At 41.7% G+C, this 27,764-nt stretch overlaps 1 protein-coding gene across 2 annotated transcripts in view; it reads right to left on the bottom strand.

The window, feature by feature from the left end:
* Window positions 1–297: 297 nt before the first annotated feature.
* Window positions 298–27,764, bottom strand: part of B4GALT5 (beta-1,4-galactosyltransferase 5) — an 87,041-nt gene continuing 59,574 nt past the window's right edge. For both annotated transcript variants that reach the window (XM_049868926.1, XM_049868927.1), the window contains 8 exons: window positions 23,488–23,622; window positions 12,979–13,092; window positions 11,862–11,986; window positions 10,893–11,009; window positions 9,983–10,170; window positions 8,872–8,994; window positions 1,870–1,971; window positions 298–964 (listed from right to left, as the gene is read on the bottom strand). In XM_049868926.1, coding sequence (XP_049724883.1) covers window positions 817–964; window positions 1,870–1,971; window positions 8,872–8,994; window positions 9,983–10,170; window positions 10,893–11,009; window positions 11,862–11,986; window positions 12,979–13,092; window positions 23,488–23,622 — 1,052 coding nt within the window. In that variant the 3' untranslated portion in view covers window positions 298–816. The remainder of the gene's footprint in view (window positions 965–1,869; window positions 1,972–8,871; window positions 8,995–9,982; window positions 10,171–10,892; window positions 11,010–11,861; window positions 11,987–12,978; window positions 13,093–23,487; window positions 23,623–27,764) is intronic.

Here is a 27,764-nt window from a genome sequence, read left to right as displayed (position 1 = left end):
CCCACTGACAGAAATGGGATGACTTTGTTCTTTTGTGACATGCCCCATACCCGCTCCCTTCCAACGTGACAGCAACTTGGGAGATACTATTCCTCAACTGCATTTTAACTGAGTTCCTGCATCTGCCAATCAGGTAAGGGATCCAATGTACAAATCCTGTTTGAATTGGAGCCAGCTATAAAATTAAATTTAAAAAGGCATTTTACATGGCTTATTTACAATTATACTTCTTCAAGAAGTGATTGTTATATATATGTCTATTTATCTTCCCCAATCCCTCCCCCCCTCCACCCTCAATCCCCACCCAAAGCAGGTAACTTTTTTTTTTTTTTTTTTAAATGAAACCAAAGAGAACACCAGAGATGTGGAGAATGGTGTGTGGAGTTTCATTAGCTATCTGACGACACAGCTGCCCTGCATTGGGTTCGTTCGCCTCTTTGCTCTGAAGGCCAAGAAGTTCCCAGGTCACTCGTAGGAGCAGGTTCCACAGCGGGACCACGGCAGATCACACTTCCGGTCCTAGAGATTGTGGTAAGATGAGACGTAGGGGCAGGAGACAGGAGGGAGAAGAGCAGCAGGACTGACGTCCGTCTGGTGAAAATCAAAAGCAGTCCTGATGAAGGGCGTTCACAAGCTCACGCGACTCGATCCCAGCAGGTCAGGACGGCCAAGGCGCCTTGTGCATTTCCCTCCTTGAGCCCTGTGGTCTTTCACTGACCCTGTATTTCCACCCCCTTCCTGTGCAGACCCCCACAGCATCTCGCCAGGCTGCTTTCTTGGTGGCGGCAGGCAAAGCAAACGTGTTCTCTCCTTGACTTAGTACTCGGTCACCTGAGCCAGCTCGGGTGTCAAGTTGACAGTTATGTTTTTATACAAGGCGTCGTATGTGATGTTTGCAAAGTAGTTCAAGTTGTTGAGACCATCCACCCCTTGCCGTTCTTTTGACTTCCTCAGCAGAGCGTACCTGTTTAAGCAGGAAACAGAGAGGGAGTTTGCGGCTAGGATCACAACCTCACATTCACAGAGGACAGACCCGGGCAGACCACAGAAGAGGACACAAGCCAAGCCCCACCTCTGCAACGTGTGCGCCATACACTGGGCAAGCGCCGCTCCAAGTTAAACATTCTTATTACTAGAAACACCTCTCAGTTCTTGCCAGGTGCTTTACCTACTATGTTATTTCATTTAATGGGGAAACCAAGGCCCAAGGTCACAGAGTGAGGAAGTGGCAGACAAGATATTAAAAACAGATCAGACGACAAAGTCCGTAATCTGTACTCAGTGCCCTCTTACTCCTGTGACACCAGAGTTGAAAAAATGAGGATCAGATGTCTAGAAAATTGTCTTCACCCCAATTTACAAAAGACAACACGGGTCGCTCTTGAAAACACAGAGATGTCACTCCCACCGCACATCCCGTCAGTCCAATCTGGAATTACTCATTCAAAGAAGGTAAAAGAGCAACCGCAAAAATAGAAGCTCAGGACACCCTTCCAGAACGGGAGCCTGCAGAAAGGGCGCTCTGTCACGTCAGCTGTGACAAAGGTCACACAGAGACTCTGACCTGCCTGAGTGGGCTTCCCTACAACTCCCTAAAGGCTGCAGAGGAGACCACAAAGCTTCAGAAGGAGAACGAGTGCTTCCCTTGGAAAATCTCACTGCCAGATTTTTTACCACCAGTGTGATTTCACCCCCAAATGTCTGCCTCAGAGCTAAATTAGAATGTACGGAACAACTGTAAGACAGCTGTCGGAAGAAGATCTTGGAGGGAGGGTAGGGAGTAAATTCAGGGGCCGTAATCTGCTCTCAGACATCTGGAAATGAAAGCATTGAGGATATTTGTAAGAGGGATCAATAAATTGCACTGACCTCCCCAGAAACTGGACTTCTCCTCGATGGTGATGAGGAATGGACTTGTACTTCCCCGTGTCGCCCTCTGGCCGGCTCACGGAATAGCCTGCATTTTGTACTCTGTCCAAGACAAAGAGAAGGGGCTTTGAGATAGAATGACCAAGCCTCACAGGCGATGTGACACAAGCTCACGTTCGCAGTCAAGTACACCAAAAAGCTTTCTCAACTCACCTCCATTTAACTGACTCACAGGTCGACTGAGGCTCTCCAAGCCCCTTTAGCCCCACTGACCGGTGCTCACAGATCCCTGAGTGTGTGCGGCTCATGGGCCACGCTCTAATGTGCTTGTATGACTCAATGCTTATAGCTGGAGGCTTGCCGAGTCAGCTCTATGAGACCTTAACCCCTTATGCCAGCTGCACTTATTATTACAGTTATGTAATTTCGTTAATTCATACACAAAATAACAAAATAGTGCAAAACGGATGATTGCTTCCATGAAAAACAAGTTGATGGCTTTGAAAAGATTTGATAAAGGCAAGTTGATTAAAAAAATTCGCTAAGTTAGGTAAGGGTAAGATAGCTATAAAAGATTGAAGGGAAAATCACAAATACTTAGAAGGATTTGACACTCAGCAGTTATTTGAAAGCTGTTCTCACTCTAGTTTAAAGAGCCCAGGACTGGAAATTGTGTTTGGGACACTGTGAATGTAATTTAAGTGGCAGAGATGAGTGTGCCCGCATCAACGGAGCTGTGATCAAAGGCGGGGCTAGGCCCCAGACCAAAAGGCTGGGGATGAATGTACAACGTACACACCTGGGCCTGGGGTGGAAACAAAACATTCATCTCTCTTATGATTCCTTTAGGAGCCCTGGTGGCTCAATGGTTAAGCGCTCTGCTGCTAATCGAAGGTTGGCAGTCTGAATCCACCCAGGGGCTCCATGGGAGAAGGACATGGCGATCTGTTTCCATAAGGATTAAACCTCACCCCCCCACAAAAAAAAAAAAAACCCCAGACACACTGCTGTCAAGTTGATTCCGACTCATAATGACCCTACAGGACAGAGAACTGCCTCACAGGGTGTCCAAGGCTGTAAATCTTTACAGAAAAACAGGCTGCCACACGTCTCACCCGCAGAACAGCTGGTGGGCTCCAGATGCCTACCTTTTTGTTAGCATACGAGTGTTTTAACCACTGCGCCACCAGCGCTCCTCCGTAAAGATTACAGCCTAGGGCACCCTATGGGGCAGTTCTACTTTGTCACATAGGAGTTGCTATGAGTTGAAATCGACTCAATGGCACCTAAGGAGAGTATCAACAATGTGATTACTTAACTGATTAATCTGAAATAGTGGTTCTCAACTAAGGGTGAGACAATGTTTGGAGACATTTGTGGTTGTCACAATTTGAGGGAGGGTGCTGCTGGCATCCAATGCATAGAGGCCAGGGATGTGGCCAAACATCCCACAATGTGCAGGACAGCCCCCTCAACAAAGAAGTATCAGCCAAACATGTCACGGTGCCAAGGTTGAGAACCCGAGTTGAACAACAGGACGACTTCATCTAAATACTCCTTCTGCCACCCTCTGGGTAAGTTCATGGGTTTAGAAAAGACACTGACAGTACATCAACTTTTGAAAAAGAAATTTAAAAGAAACTAAAAATCTTTGAATGTGAGGCTTGACGTGAGGTCTCAGTGAGAGGTACCACACAAATACTTCCTCTTAGCCTGCGTGCTTCCCATCAAAACCATTTTTTCATGGTGGTTTACAGTACCTTTTCCTTCCACAGCCTCCTATAAAGCAACTGAGCAAAGTCACAGCACTGATTAATTTTCCCTAATTAAGCAGAAATCATGTCCCCGCCCACCTTCCCCACTGCCATCAAACCTACGGCTGTCGAGTCGATTCCGACTCATAGTGACCCTACAGGACAGAGTAGAGCTGCCCCATAGGGTTTCCAAGGAGCGCCTGGTAGATTCAAACTGCCAACCTTTTGGTTAGCCGCCGTAGCTCTGAACCACTATGCCACCAGGGTTTTCCACTGCCGCCAGGATGAACTCATTTATATGGCATGTGTCCATCTAAACGTAAACCTTCACAATTTATGAAAAGTCACTGTGAAGGAAGTAGAATTTGGAGGTGATTACCAGGGGATTTATCTTTACCAACGATAGTATTTACCTTTACTATTTAAGGTATTTACTTCAGGTCAGTAAAAAAGGGAAGGTTTTCCCAAACTGGGTTACTGGAACGTTCACAGGGCTCTCAGAAACAACTCATTCCTGGAGGGCAACTGTGGAGACCTGGGTGAAATTAACGGTCATTTTTTACATTCTCAAGTAGTGGGAGAATATTATTTCAGGATCCTCCTCTTGACTCCAAACTACGCTGTCATATTGACATAAGAAGATGTGTTCTCATTCACATTTGAGACAAACAATTACGGAGCGCCTGCTGTGTGCTTGGAATCGTGCAGGGTGCTGGGGGAAACCAGCCACAGTCCTGCCCCAGGAGCTCCTGCTGAGCTGGAAAGAGCTGCCTGGGAGAGCAGGATGAGCACCAGGACAGACAGAAGCACAGGGGCTGTGGGGCAGTGAAGAGGCAAACACAGAGGCTAGGAAGAGCGTACCTGGATTCAAGCACTGGATGAACCAATTCAGTGTACGGAAAAGACGTTCACCTATACCAGGTTCTAACAGACCAAAGGTAAATGAATGAGATGCTATTTTCACCCATCAGATTGGCAAAAATGTTAAGGGTTGTTTATAGCCGAAGTTGGCAGCGATGTAAGAAAATGGGCATGCTAATCACTAACAGGCATGGTAATCACTGTTTGGCTATAGCTATCCAAATTGTGAAAGTATATATACTTCCTGATCCTGTAGTTCCACAACTGAAGATTTAATTTCAATTAATATTTGCACATGAAGAAACGGCATTCAAACTTGCAAACAGCTGATGCCCATCAATAAGAGGAGTAAAATAAATCACAGTGTATCTGCAAAACAGAACACCACGTAATTGTTAAAAATAATGAAGAGGCTCTCTATATAATTGAGAGGGATGGGAAGTGAGAAAGGATGTGTCTATGTTGTTTATATATGAATAGACGGAAACAAAAGCTTCTTAAAATGGCTACTGCCTGGGAATGAGCTAGGATGGCACTGGGGATTAAGACTTTATACCCTTTGGTTTATGTACTTTTGTATCATTTGATTTCTTATCAGTAAATTAATACTTTGTAATTAATAACCAATATATACTTTCTTTTTTAAAGCCAACCTAGAAAGTAAACACACTTTTTTTAAAGCCAACCTAGAAAGTAAACAGATGTTATAATGAAAATTCTTAGTTACTCTGTAAAAATATTACTTTGTAACACTCGCCCACAGGGTTATTCACAGAAACTTGTGTAACACAAGCCTTATCTGATGGTGTGCATAAACCTGTGTATGCAGGTCACTAATATTTGTGAGGTTAATACTGGTGCAAATTCAGTGATGGGCACTTACAAAGACTGCTGGTGAAGTGTAAATTTCTGGCAGAACTTTTGAATGGATGTAGGGAGGCGGCACTTAATTAGAATATGTCTTAAGAACCTTTAAGTAACCATATTATTACCCTAGTAATTCCACTTCTAGAGTTTTTTTCTAAGAAAGAATAAGAAACAGGCAAAGAACATCTACTGTTACCATCTGTTGGTTGTGTTGTTAGGTTCCAACTCCTACAGACCCTAGTGCAGCAGAATGAAACACTGCCGGCCCTGCACCGTCCTCACAATTTTTGCTATGTCTGAGCCCATTGTTGCAGCCACTGTGTCAATCCATTTCATTGAGGGTCTTCCTCTCTTTTGCTGACCCTGTACTTTATCAAGCGCGATGTCATTCTCCAGGGACTGGTCTCTCCTCATAACGTGTTCAAAGTATGTGAGGCAAAGTCTTGCCATCTTCTCTTCTAAGGAACACTCTGGCTGTACTTCTTCCAAGACAGATTGGTTCACTCTTCTGGCAGTCTATGGTATATTCAATATTTGTCACCAACACCATAACTAAAAGGCATTAATTCTTCTTCCATCTTCCTTTTTCACTGTCCACCTTTCGCATACATATGAGGTGATTGAAAATTCCATGGCTTGGGTCAGGTGCACCTTAGTCCTTAAAGTGTCATCTTTGCTTTTTAATACTTTAGTTTTTTTGCAGCAGCTTTGCCCAGTGCAATACACTGTTTGATTTCCTGACTGCTGCTTCCACTGCTATAGTTTGTAGCAGTAGGAAAATTGAAAAGCCTCTAAATGTACAATAGGGGCCTGGCTACGTAAACTACCATACAGCTACATAATGAAATTAAAGGCAGCCATTCAACATTCTGTTCTCAAAGAATATTTAGTGTTGATATAATAAAAGCCATAATGTCTACTGAGAGCTTATCAGAATCAAACACTATGGAAAGTTTCATATACATTATCTCACAATCCTGAGATTTGTACTACTGATATTTGACAGTTAAAAAAAGATGTAGATTGAAAAAAAAAAAGACAATTTAAGTTATTGTTCATCCATCACTTTTAAAATACAAAATATATTCATTGAAATGGTAACCAGTGTTATTTCTGAGTGTTCAGACTGTGGGCAACTTACTTCATTTTTAAACTCATCTGTATTTTAAGAAAAAAGAAACTGTTAAATCATTACTGAAGTTTATGTTAGCATGTTAAAGGAGCATTAAAAAATGAAAAGAGCTCTTTGTTGGGATGTTTTGTTTTTTAGGGTGGTAAGAAATTTTTGTGTGTTTATGATGTTATAATTGTGTAATTTTTTAAGTGAATAAAAATCATTTCAAGGACTCCAAATATTCCAGTGTCTATTATAAATAAAAGTGGAGCCCTGGTGGTGCAGTGGTTAAGAGCCTGGCTGCTGCTAACCAGGAGGTCAACAGTTCAAATCCAGTAGCTGCTCCTTGGAAACCCTATGGGGCAGTTCTACTCTGTCCTATGGGGTCGCCATGAATCGGAATCAACTCGATGGCAACGGGTTTGGGTTTGGGTTTCATTTGGTCATAAAAGAAATCACCCACTCCTAAAATCCAATCACGGAAAGAACTGCCTGGAGCTGTTCTGTCCAATATGATCGCCACAAACCACATGTGGCCACTGATCACTTGAAATATGGACGGTCAGAAGGGAAATGTGCTATGAATATAAAATACACGGTAGATTTTGAAGATTTAGTAGGAGGAAAATGAATGTAAAATATCTCATGAATAATTTTTATATTGATTACATGTTGAAATGATAATATAGGACTATTAAGGGAAACCCTGGTGGCGTAGTGGTTAAGTGCTACAGCTGCTAACCAAAAGGTCAGCAGTTCGAATCTGCTGGGCGCTCCTTGGAAACTCTATGGGGCAGTTCTACTCTGTCCTATAGGGTTGCTATGAGTTGGAATCAACTTGATGGCAGTGGGTATTATATTAAGTATATTGTTAATATATCATTAAAATTAACTTCACCTTTTCTTTTTATCTTTTTAAATGTGGCTACTAGAACATTTTAAATTACATACATGGCTCACACCGTATGTTATGGATTGAACTTTGTCTCTCAAAAATGTGTGTCAACTTGGCTAGGCCATGATTTCCAGTGTTGTGTGATTGTCCACCATTTTGTCATCTGATGTGATTTTCCTATGTGTTGTAAACCCTACCTCTAAAATGATGTTAATAAGGTGGGATCAGCAGCATCAATGTTAATGAGGCAGGACTCAATCTACAAGATTAGGCTGTGTCTTTAGCCGATCTCTTTTGAGATATAAAAGAGAGAGTCCATCAGAGAGACATGGAGACCTCATACCACCAAAAAAGCAGTACCAGGAGCAAAGCGCACCTTTTGGAACCGAGGTTCCTGTGCAGAGAAGCTCCTAGATCAGGGGAAGATTGATGACAAGGTCCTTCCCCCAGAGCCCACTGAGAGAGAAAGCCTTCCCCTGGACCTGACACCTTGAATTTGGACTTCTAGCCTACTAGACTGTGAGAAAATGAATTTCTCTTTGTCAAAGCCATCCACTGGTGGTATTTCTGTTATAGCAGCACTAGGTAATAAGAAGCTGGACTATATGAAGAAGAATGGGGCATCAGGATTGGAGGAATACTCATTAACAACCTGCGTTATACAGATGACACAACCTTGCTTGCTGAAAGTGAAGAGGGCTTGAAGCACTTACTAATGAAGATCAAAGATCACAGCCTTCAGTATGGATTGCATCTCAACATAAACAAGACAAAAATCCTCACAACTGGACCGACAAGCAACATCATGATAAACGGAGAAAAGATTGAAGTTGTCAAGGATTTCATTTTACTTGGATCCACAATCAACAGCCACAGAAGCAGCAGTCAAGAAATCAAAAGATGCATTGCATTGGGCAAATCTGCTGCAAAGGACCTCTTCAAAGTGTTGAAAAGCAAAGATGTCACCTTGAAGACTAAGGTGCGCCTGACCCAAGCCATGGTATTTTCAATCACATCACATGCATGTGAAAGCTGGACAATGAATAAGGAAGATCGAAGAAGAGCTGACACCTTTGAATTGTGGTGTTGGCGAAAAATACTGAATATACCATGGACTGCCAAAAGAAAGAGCAAATCTGTCTTGGAAGAAGTGCGGCTAGAATGCTCCTTAGGGGCAAGGATGGCAAGACTGCATCTTACACACTTTGGACATGTTGTCAGGAGGGATCAGTCCCTGGAGAAGGACATCACGCCTGGCAAAGTACAGGGTCAGCGGAAAACAGGAAGACCCTCAACAAGGTGGATTGACACAGTGGCTGCAACAATGAGCTCAAGCATAACAACGATTGTAAAGATGGCACAGGACTGGACAGTGTTTTGTTCTGTTGTGCACAGGGTCACTATGAGTCGGAACTGACTCGACGGCACCTAACAACAACATTTCTTTTGGATAGGGCTGGTCTGAAGAGTCTAAGGTAGCATTTCGAAAAGGCACCAGAAGAAGGTAGTACCTGTTCCAGAGGTCATCGTCTTCTCCACCCCAACCCCAGAAAGCATTAGGAAAGCCATTGATTTTCCGAAACTGTTCCACTGTTAAGCCACTCACTCCACCGAAGAACTCAGTGTAAGGAAGCCTAAGAGGAGAAATACAGCATCAATCACCTGTACAGTAAAGAATGACTCTTTCTCTCCCTGAACAGCCCATCCCGCTTGAGAACTAAGTCTTAAGTAAAACAATAATGTCTGTGCTACTGCTCTGAATCATCTGAAATAATTTCCTCTTGCTGAGATGTAACAACTTGAATAGCTAATTGGATTTTTTAAACTGATTTTTTATAACAGGTCTATTGAAACATAATTGACATAACATACAATTTACTCATTGAAGGTGTACCACTAAATTGTGCAACCATCACCACAATCAATTTTAGAACATTTTTCATCACCCCCAAAAGAAGCCCTTGTACCATTAGGCAGAGGCAGATTATCCAATAGGCAAGGTAAGCACCATGCTCACCAGATCATCTGAAGTGAACAATTTCACATTTTTTTTTATCACATCAAAGATGCTGCTTCCAGGTACGGCTGGCATCTCTCTCTCTCCCAACCCCATAGCACCTTACTGCAGAATCAAAGCCTCTTACATTTACAATCCCTTACAGGGGTGCACGACCCAGTAAGCAAGGTAACCATGGGCTTACTTGTGCTTACTTACTAATTTGTAGTGAACAGCTTACCATGCTTATTGGATAATCCACCCCTGCCATTAGCAGCCACTCCCTATTTCCTCTCATTCCTCTAACCCTAGGCAACAACCAATCTTCCTGTCTGTATAGATTTGTCTATTATGGACATTTCATATAAATGGGGTCACACAATATGTGGTCTTTTGCAACTGGGTTCTTTCACTCAGCACAAGGTTTCCCAGGTTCATCCATGTTGTGGCATGTGTCAGTACGTCACTCCTTTTACTTGCCAACTATTGTATGGCCATACCACATTTTGCTAATCCACTCTTCAGGTGATGGACACTAGGGTTGTAGCTAATTGGATTTTACCATCTTTGCCTCTCTCACATCCTTTTAGATTTAGCCTCTTTAATGAAGAAGAAATGACACTCACAGATACATATATTTATCCAATTTGGCTGCAAAGTGCCTTGGCATCTGTCCACATCCGTAATAGTTGCGATCGCTTTCTGGTATATGATCCACATCATGAAAAATCAGACAGTCCCAATCCAAGTCCTTCATTGCTTCTTGAAAGCCAACGTTAAAAAGCATGGCTCGATTAAAGGGTTGGGTACCAACCTGAAAGAAGCAGAACTGTATTTTTAAAAGGACTCTTGAAGCAACACCCTCACTGCCTTTGCCTTGGGAGAGCTTACTAGAACTGACTGGAAAAGATGATGGGGGTAGAAGTGAGATTAGGTCCAGTGTTGCTCACTCACTTGCTGACTCATTGACTGTGTGACTCAGAAGTCACTTGACCTTTGGACTTGATTTCTTTAGAAATAAAAAGGAGATAGATGAATCAAATACCCAACTTATGACAGGCATAAAGGGAACCTACAAACCCCTCGTTCATCTATAGAGCTTCTGATTCAAGGATCATACACTTCAATGAAATTCCAGGCCTACTGAAGTTTACTAATGCCTCAGGTCACATGGCTAATTAATAGCAGACACAGGACAAGCACTGAGGCCTTCTGTGCTGGACCTCGGTGCAGCTCCTTTCTTAAGGGGAATTTCCTGGGTCTGGAGCCTGAAGATACCACCGAAAGCAGGCATTAGCAAAGGCATCATACAAGAGGCCTTTGTTCATGGCAGACAACTTTCACCCTGGACTCTAATTTGCCACGATTGAGCAACATCTCAAGCCAGGGGCACAGAACTGCTCTCTGTTCCTTTTTCTACTTCAGGGTGATTCAATTGTAACATTTCAATTTATTGGCTCTTCACACCAAAGATGGATTAGCTTGACACACTCAACCTCAGAAGAGAAAGAATGAAAGAAAGAAAAAACCACTCACTTGCTCCACTACATAAAATGCAAACCACAGGCGCTGGCGCTGAAGCATGGGAATCAGGTGTCTGAGCAGGACTGGGAGGTGCTCGTGGCGATTCCGGAAGGGGATAAGGATCGCCACCTGGAGTGGGTCACAGCAAGAGAAGCCACCCAGTTAGTCCCCTGAACTTTTTCTTGGCAGCAAGACACCCCTGCAGAATCAGGGACCACCCCTGGGGAGTTCTGAGAGGCTGCAGCCTTGTCCTCAACTTCCTCTGAATGAAGACCCGTGCTGGCAAGCGGGCCCTTGGAAGTAAACAGATCTGATTCTTGTGCGCCATGCCTTGCACAGAGCAGGCTGTTGAATTCACTCTAGACCATAACCCTCAGGAAAAGACACATTTTTCAGTCTGACGCAGTACACAAATATATCTACCGCTATATACAACTAAAATAAGCTTCACAAAACAGTACTGCCCCATATAACACGCAATGCACTCCAATATTTTCTTTCTTATGCTTTTTCTTATTAGTAGTAGTATTTTTAATGGTGGTCTTTAGATCCACATGACTTATGTCTCCTGACTATAGTCATGCAAAAAAAAACACTACACACATCTCAGCATCAAGCTAGATAACTCTGCTTTTTATTCCACTAACCATACAGCAACCAGTGGAGAGTAAGGTATGAAGCACTGAACTGTGAGGACGACATCGACAAATGTGTCACAAGAGATCTGCCAGCCCCGCCCCTTGCTTAGTCAACATTCCTGTTAGGAAGACAAGAGGGTCCCGCTCCGTAATTAGAACCATGCAAATTCCAGTGGCTACGGAAGAGTCACTGGGCAAGTCCATTCCTCCAAAATGTTTCCATCAAATGCAAACGCTTTTCATGGGGTGGAAGGAAGCAAAAGACTCCATGTCATAATCAGTGAATTCCATGGCAAGCCTCAGCTGGGCTTCCCAGTGCTTCGGGTCTGCCTTCACACCTTACCTTCCATCGAGGCAGGCAGTCAGAGGGCTTCCAATGACCTCCAAGCTTGATGGCTGGATCTTTGGAGAAAATTTTGTGAATGTCATCCATTGCGATTTCACTCATATTTATATCTATTGGGCCCTCTGAACAGAGAAGAAAAGAAAGGATTAGGCAGCCAGAAAATATGTTCTTTGCAGGGTGTTATTTTCTGGAGAAGTTCAATGTTTTTTCAGTTAATACTACAAGTCCCTTCCTCTGCTGTCCAACTCAATGCATTACAGGTCTCAAAGCACCACTATTATCTTTGTAAAGCAGCAAATCAAAAAAGCGAGACTTTTGAATTCTGCTTCTGCCAAGGATGTCGAAAGAAATTACGGCTTTAAATAAAACAGCAGTTGAAAATGATTTCTGATAGCCAACTTTCACCCCTCCAACATCTCTTCTATTAAAAGCTAAACTTCCCAAAGGACAAGCAGGAAAGCAGCTGAGCTCAGAGCTCCCTCAGCGTGCTCCTGAGGCAACTCAGGCACACACTAGCCCTCCCAGTTAATTCCAGGTGAGCTGGGGGCCCTGAGGCCCATTTGGCAAACCATGTCTAAGCTCAGGACACTCATCATCTCTGACTTAAGTCAAGAACCACAGCTAAGAAGTCCAAAAGCACAAAAAAAGATAATATTTTAATGTTGCTGCTTAATGTGGAGTCCAAGAAAAAAAGGATAAAATATATTTTTTTTAACAACCAATACTTTGTTAAGAAAATAACTTCCCAATATCAAGTGTCAATGTGAGATTTACACTAACAGACAAAGCAGATTGTCTAAGTTCCTGTCTGTCTAAAATGCACATTTTCTTTAGAACATCCTAACAGACCCAAGCCACAAAGGAGGAGGTGTGTGCAAAGGAAAGAGTGAAAAATGTGGTAGAAAAGGCACCCAGGGGCATAGGCAACCCTGCAGAAAGGCTGAAGGGATGCTGATCAGAAATGACTTTCACAATCCCTGCTTCCAATGGCAAGAAGGCGTTTATATCCTTAAATGAGGCATGAGAGACCAAGAGAAAGCACTCCTGTTTTCCATTTTAACCAAATTAAAAAAAGTTTCAAAAGCTGAGGAAGACAACCTAGAGCTCTACTCACTCATGGAAGGGAGCCTTTCAGGGCAGGTATGGTTTGCAAAGTAGGTGAAGTCTTCAGGAAGAAAAGTTGTGGTTTGTAGGAAGGTTTCACTGTGATTCAAGTCAAGAGGATAATCTGGGGAGATAAAAAAAAAAAGAGTAAATCAGACTGGTACATGTTATCAGTTCTCTAAGTCTTAGAAGCCTGCCAAAGAAGAATTACTTTTTCTTAGATTTCATCTTTTGTGGAAGCAGGACTGGACTAACTCTTCACCAGTTAAAAATTTCAAACTGTCAATAAAAAAAAATGTTAACTAGGTGATAACCATTTTGACCAGCATTTTCATTCTTGTTGGTATCAGAGCCTGAAATACACTCAGTTTAGAGTCAAACAATAATTCTACAAGGTAATTAAAAATATATATAGCAGTTTCCAATGCTTCCCTCCATTTCTTATTCTCCAAGAAATTATTCTCACTGCTTTCAGTGAACTGTTTTAGAACTTACATTTAGTATTTACCTCCATAACCCTATGGGCAGCTCTACTCTGTCCTATACGGTCGCTATGAGTTGGAATCGACTCAATGGCAATAGGTTTGGTTGGTTTACTTACCTTCATTAGCCTGTAGAACTGTGACATCAATGGTCACACACTAGCGAATCCTGCTGACTACACCAATTGTGCAAACCAGTCCAGGGAGACTAAGATCACCCGTTACTGATGCCAAACTGTGTGGTGGATAACAAATTCCACTCAACACACCAGCCACATCCTTTGGAAATCTCAGCTCCCCTTCCCTGTTCAGTCTGGACTCCAGCTACCCACTTAGCCCTTCTTTCTCTTATCCCTAGCTGCAAGGGCTTGATCAGAGGGTACCAACTGCCAAGCTCAGGAGTAAACACTATACCTTTGATAACAGCCTTACTATAACAAAAAAGTATACAAATGAAGAGATGCCTAGAGCAAGGTCTGGGAGGGGTCCCAGTGCAGAGCCTCCCTGTCCCAGGGGAATGCCTATTCTCCCAAGAGTAGGTATGTCCACTTGCCAACCAGGAAGCTCCATCTGAGCCTCAGGGCTTCTATCTGCCTCACCACAAGGCCATGATAGATTGTACCTTCTACCTTGTGAGGTTTAGTCAGATCGAGCCCCCAAGTGATCCCTCTTGGTCTGGTCAACCCCACTCATTGGTCTCAGATATAGTCCAGCTCTTAGGAACTCAGAATAAAAGGCCAAATTGCTTTCTGAACCTCACAAACACTGATCTTGATTCTTCCATTTTAGATTTTATCTATAGATTTGTCACTATGGGAGAGTAGGATTTGGCTCCCCTTCCTACCTCTACTCCCACCACACACAGTACCCTTCCCATCTCCCTATGTCCCCCATCATAATTGTGGTTATGATAATCTTCAGTGTTTACATCATGATGATTTCATAAACATTATTCACAGTTGCAAAGTGTGGGAAGTTATTACTTTTCCTTTCCTGCACAACTCCCCCTGCCCGCTGGAGTGACTGTCTTGTTTTTCTGTTTGCTTAATTTTATATGTAATAATTGGTACTCAACACCATACCCTTCGCCAACACATTTCCTCTGAAGACATTCACATGTATCAATTTTATCTTCCCAAAAAGGTCCAGTGTTTTCTGACCGACACCAACCTGGACTGGCTTCCTCTGTGCCTGATGCACAGATGCCATCCCCGAGCCCCTCAACTCTCCACCCCAGTGTCCTGAGATTCCCTTCATCTCTCTTCAGTATTGAACCTCATGTTTCCTAAATTCCATTTTTCCCTTTTTGCCATTTGGTGAACACATTCTTCAAGTAGCTTCTTAAGGGAGGTTGGGAATTTGAAACCATGTGTATGTGATTGTTTTTATTCTTTTTCCTCACTTGATTCATAGTTTATTCAGGTTTATAACATCCCAGGTTGGAAATAATTTTTCATTACAATTGCGAAGGTATTGTTCCACTGTCTTCTGGTTTCTGTGGTTGTCAGTCTGAAGTCATTTTAATTCCTGATCTTTCCAGTAACTCCTTTCTGGGAAGTCTGAAGAACTTTCTTTGTTCAGGAAGTTTCATGTTGGTGTGCCTTGCTGTGAGTCTATTTTTCACCCACTGTATTCACCATTCAGTGGGCCTTTAAAGACTGAAAATTCAAGTCCTTCTGTTATGGATTTTTTGGGGGGAGGGGGTGTTGGGGAGAGAGATTTAAGTTGGTGATGATTTCCTCCCATTTGCATTTTCTGCTCTTTTACTGGAGACTAGGAAAACCTAGAGGTGTAGTGGTTAAGAGTCTGGCTGCCAACCAAAAGGTCAGCAGTTTGAATCCACCAGGTGTTCCCTGGAAACCCTATGGAGCAGTTCTACTCTGTCCTATAGGGTGGCTATGAGTTGAAAGTGACTCGATGGCAGTGGGTTTCGTTTTTTTTTTTTGTTTGTTTGGAGAACATGAATTGGATGCTAGGCCTCCTGGCCCTCTCATTTTCTCATCTTTTCTATCCAACTCTCCATCTTGCCATTTTCCTACTCTACTTTCCAAGCGATTTCTTCAGCTTTATCTAATCCTCTGTTAATTTTCCTTTCTGCTATCATTTTTAATTTCCAAGTGCTCTTTTTATTTTCTGAACTATCTTATGATATATTCTTGTTTCATGTTTGCAATCATATTCTGTTATCTCTCAGGATATGTGATAGTTATTTTAAGTTTTCTTCTCCCTGCATAGTCTGTCTTTTCCAATTTGCTTTTGATCTTTAGCATGGTGATCCTTGGCTGTCCAATAATACTTAAAAGCAGAAGGGTTTGGACTATGTGCTTCTTCATTGCAGGGTGTTCTGGTTGGAATATTTGGTTTGGAAACTTCCAGTGTCAATTATCTTTAGTTCTTTCCTCTTGTTCTGGTCACATTCCCTAGAAAAGACTATTTAAATTTCCTTCCAGAATGATACAGGCCTGGCTACAAGCATCCTGGAACTAAAGAGGAGGAAAACGTGGATGGGCGTATGTTGCCTCCTTCTTTTCAATACTGTACTCACACCCTAAACCATGTCTGGTGTCCCTAAGACCAGAGACCCTCTCTTTTACCATCTTGAGAGGTTAAGGCTTTTGCCACTATAGAGCAAGGAATCTGGGTATTTGACTCTTTTCAATAGCTTTCACCCAATCCTTATCTTAGCCCCTGCCTTTATTCCTACTTCTAAACGGACTTAATATTGCTGATTCCTGAACTTCTGGGGGATTCTGGGGTATAAACTGGGTGGTTCCTGGCCTTCCCTGCTGTCATATTAGGAGTCAATTTTCTTTGGTCTGTTAAGTCCTTTATCAATTGTCCATCTGCTTTTCAACTTTCAATTTTTTTTGCCAAGGTCTCTTTTCCTCTTCTCCTCATTCTTAACAGTTTATGGCACTTAAAAAATACCATTAAAAAAATAAACCCCTAATGCATGTGCATATATTCCTTTACTGTCATCTTAGTGGAATTTAAAAGTATGAAACACACGCCTTTTTCCTAAGGGACTGTAACAGTGGAATAGGATGGGGCTCCTCAAACCTCTGATTTTTTACAGATGAAGAAACTGAGATCCTATACGCACAACTTACGCCGAGAGACTTGGCTGGTGCACACCAGAGCTCCAACCAAACTCTGGGTCAGTGATATTCCCATTACACTTAACTATATTTCACACAGTATCCAAATCTCTCCCATCAAATCCTTTTAGATTCTGTCCCATTTTGTTGTTGTTGTTGTGAATACACACAGCAGAACACACACCAATTCAACAGTTTGAATTCAGTGACACTAATTACAGTCTTAGAGTTGTGTAAACATTTCTGGTTTCAGGTTTAAAGATTATCTCAGAGCAATAGTTTTGGGAGTTCATCCAGCCTCCATGGCTCCAGAAAGTCTGGAGTACACGAGAATTTGAAATTCTGTTCCGCATTTCCCCCTTTTTGATCAGGATTCTCCTATAGAATCTTTGATCAAAATGCTCAGTAATGGTAACCGGGCACTATCCAGTTCTGGTGTTGTGGCAAAAGAGGCAGTTATTCCTGGATAGTTCAATTTCTTTTTGATCCTCATACTGATTCTAGGAAAACTAAGACTTCCTGTCAAATTCACTTTCCATCCTACAATTCTAGAATCTAGAATTCCCACCCTGCCAAATTCATTTCCCATCTACAATTCTAGAATCTACAACTGAGGTATAATAAATGGCACTATGAGAGGATTTCTAGAATCAAACGGCTAACAATAATTGATTCCTTTTATATAGACACATGGCTGCCTAAAAAAAACCACTGCTGTTGAGTTGATTCCAACACACAGAGACCCCATGTGACAGAGGGGAATTACCCCATAGGGTTTTCTAGGCTGTAATCTTTATTTTTTAATCTTTATGGGAGCAGATTGCCAGGTGTTTTCTCCCATGGATCAGCTGGTGCATTTGAACCGCCAGCCTTTGGTTAGTAGCCAAGGGCTTAGCCACTGCGCCAACAGGAGACAAGACCTTTCTGACCTTAATGCTCCTACTAATTAGGATTTGCTTGAAGCAAAGATAAATCTCTTCCCACTTCATTCAAAGAATGATATAATAAGCCTGGCAGCAATTAGCATGAAACAAGACGAAACAAAATCCCACTTTATTCTTTCTTCAGATTACTAAATTAATAACACATTCAAAAGAAAAAGAAAACCCTCAAATACACAGCTCCAAAGTGAAAGTTCTCCGTAACCTTGCCCTACCCCTTAAGGGGTAAAGAAAAAAAATTCTTTGTAAAATATGGAGCCCTGGTGGTGCAGTGGCTAAGAGTTCAGCTGCTAGCCAAAAGGTCAGCAGTTCGAATCCACCAGCCACTCCTTGGAAACCTTATGGAACAGTTCTACTCTGTCCCATATGGTCACTGTGAGTCAGAATTGACTCGATGGCCACGGGTTTTATAAAATAAAGACATAAGAAAATCTCCTTTCTCACCAGCAGTGAAAACCTTTTAAAGATGTGAAAGGGGCAAAGGAACTCATTGCTCATGACCTGGCAATACTGTACATGGTTAGTTGTAGAAAGTCCTAACTCTTCTCCTTCTCCAGTGCCTAGAAATGGGTGGATTACACTGTGTACTCTCCCCAGGGGGTTCCAGGCGTCAATTTCTTACTCTTCTAAAGTGTGTACCTCCTGAATGAGGGAACTTCAGAGAGAAGGTTGCTGAATTTCTATGCCTACAGTTTACTTTTTAAAACTATTTCACATCAGGACATGTTCTTCCAATGAGGGAGGTAGAAGGGCAAAGAAAACAGCTGCCTTTATATTTATAAAAGGGGAAAACTGCAGGCATCCTATCTACAGATTCGAATGGCCATTACCTCTATGGGGCTCATATAGGAACATTTCTGTCCATCAACTTCACATTACACCAGTGGTTCTCAGCCTTGGTTGCACACTAGAATCACTATGGGAGCTTTTAAAAATCCTAATGCCCAGGCAGTACCCCACACCAATTACATGGGAGTGGGACCCAGCCATCAGTAGTTTTAAAAACTCACCAGGCAATTCCAGCGTGCAATCAAAGTGCTATCCAACAGATTACAGGAAGAACTACCTCTTTCCCCTCACTTGAGAAAAGACCAAACACTTCTTTGCTTAAAAAATGGTGAAACCCATATATGCTAGAAAGATGTCAACAGGACAAGTATCTGTGAAACAGGAATTAGTATTCATAAAGGGTTAGCACCCTTCCCCCGGACACCCTTTTAACTCAGTACTGAAGTCACTTCTGAGGTTCATCCTTCAGCCAAAGATTAGACAGGCCCATAAAACAAAGACTAAATGCACACACTAGCCCAGGGGCAAGGACAAGAAGACAGGAGAGGACAGGAAAGCTGGTAATGGGGAACCCAAGGTCAAGAAGGGGTGAGAGTGTTAACACGTAACCAATGTCACAAAACAACATGTGTATTAATTATTTAATGAGAAACTAATTTGCTCTGTAAACCACCATCTAAAGTACAAAAAATTAAAAAAATTCTATAAATGTAAAATGCACGCCAGATTTCAAAGATTTACTACAAAAAAAAAATAAAAGAATGTAAAAATCTCATTAATAATGTTTTTATATTGGTGATGTGTCTAATGATGCTTTGCATATATACTGGGTTAAATAAAATATACTATTAAAAAAAAAAAACAACTTAGCACCCTCAGGGATGACTCTCTACCGGGAGAGCAGGCATAACAGACGATGGACGAGGCATCCAAAACCAGAGAGAATGAGGTTAAGAACGCCCACCTCACTGAATATATTACAAAACACCTGGCAATGACTGCATTCATTTTACTTGCTCTTGGCAATCAAGTGTTGTTTTGAACCACGTGGGCAGTAGCACAATTTTCTGAGTATGTGACTAGAAGGGGACTGGAGCCATACGTGTGAGTGTGTGTGTGACCACGCACAAATGCATGCAGGGGGACGAAATCAACTGCCCTGGTTGAGAGTAAGTAGGTAGAATGGTACCCGGAAACTTCGATTATTGAAGGATGAATGAGAACTGCCAAGCTACTTAACCACTCATCTCCTGACCCCAGGAATTCTCTTCTGATGCCAATGTTCTTTTGATCATTTTCCCCAGCTGCCCATAATAAACTTTGTAGGATTCACAATCTCACATGGCAATGGCTTTCAGTGACATCTACAAGCTTCTCCAGGTCCTTACTTCAGGCTTATTCCCAAGCTCACAGTCTTGATCCCCAAAAGCACATTCTTATCAGGCAATTGTCAGTTCTAGATTTTAAGCTTCAAGAAAACCATCATTATTTAAATGTCACTTAAGTACTACTAAGTGCCTTTATATCTACACTTGGCCTAATGAAGGCCTCTGAATGTGGGTGTGTGCCTCAGCATTATTTCCAGGGTGGGGCAGCAGAGCTGGTGGACCACCTGCCCAGCCTTCATCTAGACCACAGAGCTGCTGGGTTGGTAGTAGCCCAGTTAGAGGTGTCAGCCATCTGGCCGTATCAGCAGCTTCAGGCCCAGAATATATTCTCTGACCGTGTGAGGCAGAGAACTGCTTTGAAATGAATGAAGATCACTTCCAATGAAATGATATTTCCTCTTTAATTCTTACTTGCCAAGGATGTGACAGTAACACGGAAGCCAATCAAGATGAAATCTTAAAAATATGTTACACCACCTAAAATGTGTTTTCTTGTTAAATCAACTCATTCATTCTTGCACTCAGTGATCATTTATCGTGTGCCTCCTATGTGTTGGGCAGTGTACAAGGTACTGGGGATACAAAGATGACTAAGGCTATGAGGGTATTGCTGGGATTCAAAGAGTCAGCACTATCAGCACACCACTGCTGCATGGAGTTCTTTCAGCTTGGTATGCCTTGGTCCCTTCATCCATAAAATGGGGACACAGTAGCTACCTTACTGGGATCTTGAGAGGATTCCATGAGATAATCCAAGTAAACTAGGCTACTAGCATATGGTAAGACTACCCCTGATGGCAGACTCCCAATATATGTAGGAAATAGATATTAAACACAAAAGGGGTGCTTGGAAGAATTACTTAGGTGTATGATAATTTGAGACTAAAATCATGAAAAGTCAAATAATAATGGTCACTGGATATACTTCCCAAGGGTGAAAGTCATGTCTGTGCTCAGTTTTCTTGTGTGGGAGGACCAGCAGTGTGTGGGGGTGCAGTCATGCTGTGCACCCCTCTCCCTTATGAAACAGAAAAGACAACCTCATCAAATGCCCAGATAAGTTCTAGTGTCATCTAACCTTGGAGAAGAAGCATGGACTCTTGGATTGGAAAAGTGTCATGAGAACACAAATGCTCCTTTATCCAGAATGACACAGGACAAAGAGCTCTGGAAGGGGAGTCAAGAGACTCTATGGTTTCATCACTTAACTAGAAGCATGTCTTTGGTAGGGCTTACGGAAAGAGTCTCACGTAACCAAGCCACTCCATCCCCCCAAGAGTATTTGTGTACCTGTAAAAAATAGAAATAACATGAAATCCTCCCTACCTCACAGAGCTATACTGAAGTCAAGTGAGACAACATGTGGAGGTCATTTGCCAACCCTAATACTACACATGATATGATGAGGACAGCAAAAACGTGCTCAGCTCAGCCTTTTGCCATGACTTCTGGACCTGCAGCAATTCCTCTGCCAGGTGTGGTTCAGAGCTCAGGCAATTCATCCCAGTAGGACAGCAGCCTGGCTTAAAAAACTTGCTCTTTGCAAACAAGAAGGAAGGAAGTACCAAAAGCTTATTATCAGCTTGTTTGCTCCTGCGTTTGTTGCTGCTAAGCTAGCCAGCAGCACAGGCTGATGAATTAGGATGAGGTCGGTTCTTGTAAGGATTTTACTTCCTCTTGAGAGGCACAGCTTTCCTTGAGATCCCAAGCACCACAGGGTTAACTCTCACTTGCAATGTTTGCACAGCAATTTCACAATCTGCAGAAAGCCTCACACAACCTTAGGACTTGCTACAGAAGAAGAGAGAACAGACTCGGAGGGAAGACTATTTTTTTAAACTATACGGATTACTTAATTCTAGGCTTGGATAAAGTAAGAAGCCACAGGAAAGCACATTAAATAAATAAAGAGAAAATTCATGAATACTTATTACCAAAATGAAATCTCAGAATCTATGTTTTAAATAAAAACTATCCATGGCCGGACTGGAGACACCTCATCAGAATTCCATTTAACCAACCATATGAAAATACTTCCTGTATTCAATTTTTAGAAGAGTTAAAAAGGAGGGGGGGGAAAAGGCAACTTTATTTCAAAGGTAAAAAAAAAATTGACATATATAGTCTTTTTTCTTTCCTTTTTTTTTTTTTTTAATAAAAGCAGCTAAAGTCAAAACCATGATTCAGGAATGCTAAGTTCTAATGTAACGTTGTGCAGGGCATCTGACCTCTCTGTGTTCTGGTTTCCTCTTTATACAATTAGTACTTATAATAAATGCCACAGGTAAAAGTTCCAAAAGTTGAAGCAGAAATGTGCACTCCCGTGTCCATCACTGCTACATTTGGTCGATGAGTCTGAAAAGCTTTCTTAGAAGCTGAACAAGTGTGACAGGAATTAAACCACGGCTGCCTGGGGAAGGAAACCCTAGTGGTGTAGTGGTTAAGAGCTATAGCTATTCACCAAAAGGTTGGCAGTCTGAATTCATCAGGCGTTCCTTGGAAACTCTATGGGTCAGTTCTACTCTGTCCTATAGGGTTGCTTTGAATTGGAATTGACTTGACAGCCAACAGGTTTGGTTTTGGTTTTCGCCTGGGGTAGATGAACCAAAGGTACCAAGCTTTTCTTCCAGAAGTCACTTTTTGGGATCATTATGAAGTAAAAAATTTTAAGTTTCAAGTAAAGTATTCATAAACAATAATGTAAAGGCCTACAGTGAGGCTGAACAAATTCAAGCAGAGCCAACAAAAACAGAGTTGGACCTATTCTTCCTGTGTAGCAGCCACGGCCAGATTTGTCTTAAACTTTCAAAGCACCACAGACCATCACCACCATGTGTAATTCAAAATCACAGAACAAACAAACCCCACAACATTAAACCAGGAAATAAGTGTAAGGAAATTCAATCAAATTCTGTTTTTCCCCGTTGGCTATCTAAATTAAACTCTTTGAAATTAAATATTAAATTATTTCTAAAAACAGCTTTTGGTGCTGTTTTGTAGGTGCTTTAAGTATATGCAACGGCAAGATTCTGGTGGTAATTACATTGAAAACAGCAGTCTTGAAATAATACTCCTTACCTCACTGAGAAGTATTAGGAGCTGTCTCCTTTGCCATGAGACCAAAGAACTGGATGGTGCCTGGCTACCATCATTGAACATTTTGATCAAAGATTCTATAGAAGAATCCTGATCAAAAGGGGAGAAATGCAGAACAGAATTTCAAATTCTCATGGAATCTATTCTTTCTGGAGCCACTGAGGCTGGATGAGCCCCCAAAATAAATGTCCTGAGATAATCTTTAAACAAACCAAAACTATCTCCTGAAGTCTTCTTAAAATCTTGAGCACTGTGCTCTTTTAAGAACTATCTACATGGGATCAAACAGATAACAGCAACTTGAAAGAGTAGGTAGGAAACTTAGAGGACAGTGAGTTCATGTTAATAGGAGAGGAGCAATTTAGAAAAAGAGAATGAGAATGGCTGCACAACTTGAAAAACATAATGTCACTGAGTTGTATATGTACAAATTGTTGAATTAGTCCATGTTCTCAACAACAATAAAAAATAAAATAAATTTTTAAAAGACGTATTAGGCATGAAAAAGGGTCAAGGGGACATTCAGTCACTCTTAATTTACTGTTAGCAAAATGAACAAGGACTCATTTTTCATGAGCTCCTTTTTGAGCAGTGAAGTTAAGACTTAGCCAAAACTTCCCTTTTTTACAATGTCCCTTTTTTCATTAAAAATACTTATTCAAACCAAATTTATCTCTCCTTAGAAGAGACATTCTAATCAGACCAGCTCTTTGCTAAAAATATACCTGAGTCGTTTACACTGCTATTCCTCTTGGCATATGCGCTCCGAACCACCTGCTCATAAACCTGAGCGCCTATTGTTCTCATGTTGTCCCGGATCAGGATGCCTTGAGCCTGCATCATGAAGATGTAGGTGTTCACTGCAGAAAAGAGAAGGGAAGGGGAAAACCGGGGTGAATTCAAAGGAAATTACGGAAAAAAAAAACACAACTATGAGTTTCTTTGTTTTTCTTTCTTACAGTGCCCCAACTCTTATTTTCTAAATTGGGTTCATTTGTTTTCAAGATATCAATATTCCCTGGGTAGATGTTAAGGCTCAGGGAATTCCTGTGAATATTCAGCAGTTTAAAAAAAAAAAAAAAAAACCTCATCAACTTAAATATTTATATTCCTCTTGGTCTTTGCATACCCAATCTGTGTCCTAGCACTGTGGTTCTCAGAAAGATCTTTATGAATCAATTACGGCATTTAAAAAAAAAAAAAAGGTCCCTGCTCTCTTTTAAGTTCATCATCTAAACACCTGATGACCTATATACAGAGGGAAAACCAATGATTGCTCTGTCTACTGGAAACACTTCAATCAAGGTTTGGCCTCAGCAATCTTTTTAAAAGTGGTGGACTACGTACGGTTCCAAGTATTCTTTGTGGGATTTGGAGAGAAAGAGGAGATATGGAAGAATGTCAGCAGTCCTCTCTACCCACTGACCCCCCGAGCCCAGATGTCCAAAGCAATGGGAAACAGAAGGCAGCAACGGGCCAAGTGTCAATTAAAACATACTCTTAACAAATGATTCTTTGGACTCCCAAATATCCTGCTCCACTTTTCCCTAGGTCTTTCCTATCCAAGAATTCAGGTAGAAGTTATCTTTCCATACACGATCCTATTTAAATGGATCAGGGAAGAAAATACGTTGTATTTAGCAATTTAAGCAATTTTGAAACAAGAGAGTATTATTCGTAAGTGAATATATTTTACATGCACAATATAAAAGAAGTCCAAAATCAAATAAGTGTGCTCCTCCAAAATTTCTTCCCTATGCATACATGAAAACACGCATACACTTTTTTTTTTTAAAAAAAAAAACAAAGTGTTACATCCTTGTACCAAAAACCCAAAACCAAACCCACTGCCGTCGAGTCTATTCTGACTCATAGTGACCCTATAGGACAGAGTAGAACTGCCCTGTAGAGTTTCCAAGGAGCGCCTGGTGGATTCAAACTGCCGACCTTTTGGTTAGCAGCCGTAGCACATAACCACTACGCCACCAGGGTTTCCACATCCTTGTACAGGGCTCTGCAATTTGCTTTTTTTCACTTAATATTGCGTGGATCTCTTTCCATATCGGTATATACAGACGTATTTGTTTTTTAAACAGCTGCATGACACTATTCCACTGAAATAATAGCATTTAAGTTTATTTCACCTGTCCTCTACAGACATTAGGATGTTTCAATGGGTTACTCCTATAAGCACGCTTCACTGACCAACTCTGTTCGTGTGTAACAGGATACTGGCAAACTGCTCTCCAGGAAGTCTCCATCAATTTATTTTCATTAATTTAATAAGGAGTTACTAAGTGCCTGTCATAAGCTAGGCCAGTTTCTCCACACTACTGCCAACACTTATTAGATTTTTTTTTCTTGGGGGGGAGCCTTGGAAGCAATTTTTTGTAGAGATTTTTGGAGGGTGACAGAGGGAGGCATGACAGGTGCCAGATAAATGCCAGCTCCCTTTAGCAGGTGAACACATAGACTAACACAGGCTAGCCCAGCCACGTAATAGAATATAAGTGCTCCCCTCTATTCCAAAACAAAATTCAATGCATTTCAAAAAAAGTAAGCCTGGGTTACTCTCCTACCGGGAAATAACAAAAATTATAAAATTATAACAAAACTCACTGCTGTGAAGTTGATTCCGACTCATAGCAACCCTATAGGACAGAGGGGAACTGCCCCACGGGGTTTCCAAGGAGCAGCTGGTGGATTTGAACTGCCTTCTGGTTAGCGGCTGAGCTCTTAACCATTGCACCATCAGTCATTTTAAATTGTGTCTGAATGACTTTAAAGTACCAAAACCAAGTAATAAAACTTAAATCACACTCTGCAAACAAATCTGTGAGACACAATAGTACAGGCCCTTGCTAGAAACCCTTAACCCCAGCTTTCCTTATCTGCTCTGCCCTCTGATCTGCTCTTCCCCCCTCAACAACTTCTCTCTAACCAAACTTGTCATATCACTGCTCGCCAGACGCTTAATTCAATCATGCAGGTGCTCATGCTGCTTTCCCGTGTGAACTATGCTCCACTCAGTCTACGCAAACGGTATCCAGAAGCTTCTCCTTGCCTCCTTTTCCTGCATTTACTCTTCTCTCTGGCACTCACTCACTGAGGGATCTGTACCACCGCGTTCCTACTTCATTTAAGAACTGCCTTGACGCCTCCTCTGCATCCTACGGATTACAGAAAGAATGTTAACGCTGTTTTACACCCCTTGAAGGCATCCTGGGGGCGCTCAGACCAGTATAAGGAATGACCTAGAAACTCTCAGGCCTTTCTGGTTCCCTCTATCTCAATAACCACTAAAGGCAACAACGCCTTAAAATATTCTACTGAACATCTATTGAAAGTTTGGTTCTCACTTGTTTTCATTTTCCTATTTTTTCCCTTTATTTCCATATAACTTCTGCTACTCCTAACTAGCCTTTATCCGTTTACAAGTCTTCTGGCATTTAAAATCTGTACTAACTTGGAGTTACACTGTAACATACTGTGTTGAAATAGAGATTCCATGTTCATTTTTTAATATGAATAATTACCAAAGGAAGAGGCCAAAGCTTCCTCAAACAGAGTCTAAGAGGCTTTCCTGTCTCTTTACCAGATAAATCACCCTTCCACCCCTCAGCTCATCTTCAAGTCAGTGGCAGACCCCAAACTTAGAACTCAAACTCCGTCCTGTGTGAAAATACTCCCTCATGAGTATTTCTGTCATCTTAGGTGACTGGTCTGCACCTGGATTTTCCTGAAGTCTCTTCATGATATAAAACTAGAAGACCATAAACACCAAACCCAAAAGCTTGTTGCCATGTTGAGTCAATTCCAACTCATAACAACCCTGTAGGACAGAGCAGAACTGCTCTGTCAAGTTTCCAAAGCTGTATTTTCACAGAAGCAGACTGCCACATCTTCCTACCAGGGAGCCACTGCAAGTGGCTGGGTGGGTTCAAACCTTTTCGTTAGCAGCCTCAGGCTTGACCACAAACACATCAGAATATAATTCCTATCTGTTACTTGCAATCTCAAACACTATGCCAACTAATTTCAACAAACTGTAAGGTTTAAAACTACCTTCTTAACTAGCCAACTCATTTATTTACTTCCCCGTCATCCTTGTGAAAGGAGGACACTTTACAGGGGCAGCACACTTACAAACCTAAACTCTGCTGTGTGTGGGCCCCCCCGACCCCGACATGACCTACAGCCAGCCCTCAGGAGCAATACACATGGCCCGGGGCTGTCAGTTCTGGCTCATCAACAAGACATATTTTGTTGACACTCTGCTTCATCATTATTAACACAGCGTCCTACATATAATGGGCAGTAAAAAATGACAGAACGGATGGATGAAGCTTAGAAGTCAATTTACTTTATCTCAAGAGGCTGTTTGGTACTTTCACTGGTAATGGGGGTAGGGAGGGGACAAACCAACTGACACAACTCTCAGGGTGGAAAAACCCAGGGGGCCAACATTAAACAGGGGCATAGCATCTTTCCAAAGATTTGAAACCATCTCTAAGGTGTATTGCAAGCCATGAAATAAAAAGTGTAAGAAGTCAGTGGTCAGAATGCTTTTAGAAATGAGGGACCAGTTTTACATCATCCCTGGCACTGACTGGGGAACAACCACATACTTCACTTCCAGCATCGTCAGAGAAAAGATCAGATAGAATGTTTCTTTTCTATTAGCCGGAAAAAGTTGTTTAGGAAAAAAAGTAGTGTCAAATTCGAAAGAAAGCGTAATTCTGTGAAACCTCTGAAATCAAGAGTTTGAGTTCATTTTCTATTTCTAGCAGACAGCACAGTGCAGGCTCACAGTAGGTAGGCAGTCCATAAATACCTGTTACACACAACATTTACATTTTATCAAATATTAATCAAATGTCTAATTTGGTTCTATAGTGTTTTTATTGTTTGGGCTAAATAATATACTCCCCCTGCCCTGAAATCTTCCTTCCATCCCCAACATACTACTAAACCAGTTGTCTTCAATAATATAAACAAATAT

Source organism: Elephas maximus, chromosome 25 (assembly GCF_024166365.1).
Source record: "Elephas maximus indicus isolate mEleMax1 chromosome 25, mEleMax1 primary haplotype, whole genome shotgun sequence".
Lineage (NCBI taxonomy): Eukaryota > Metazoa > Chordata > Mammalia > Proboscidea > Elephantidae > Elephas > Elephas maximus.
Note: the sequence above shows the minus strand (reverse complement) of the source record. Positions and strands in the feature narration are given on the sequence as shown.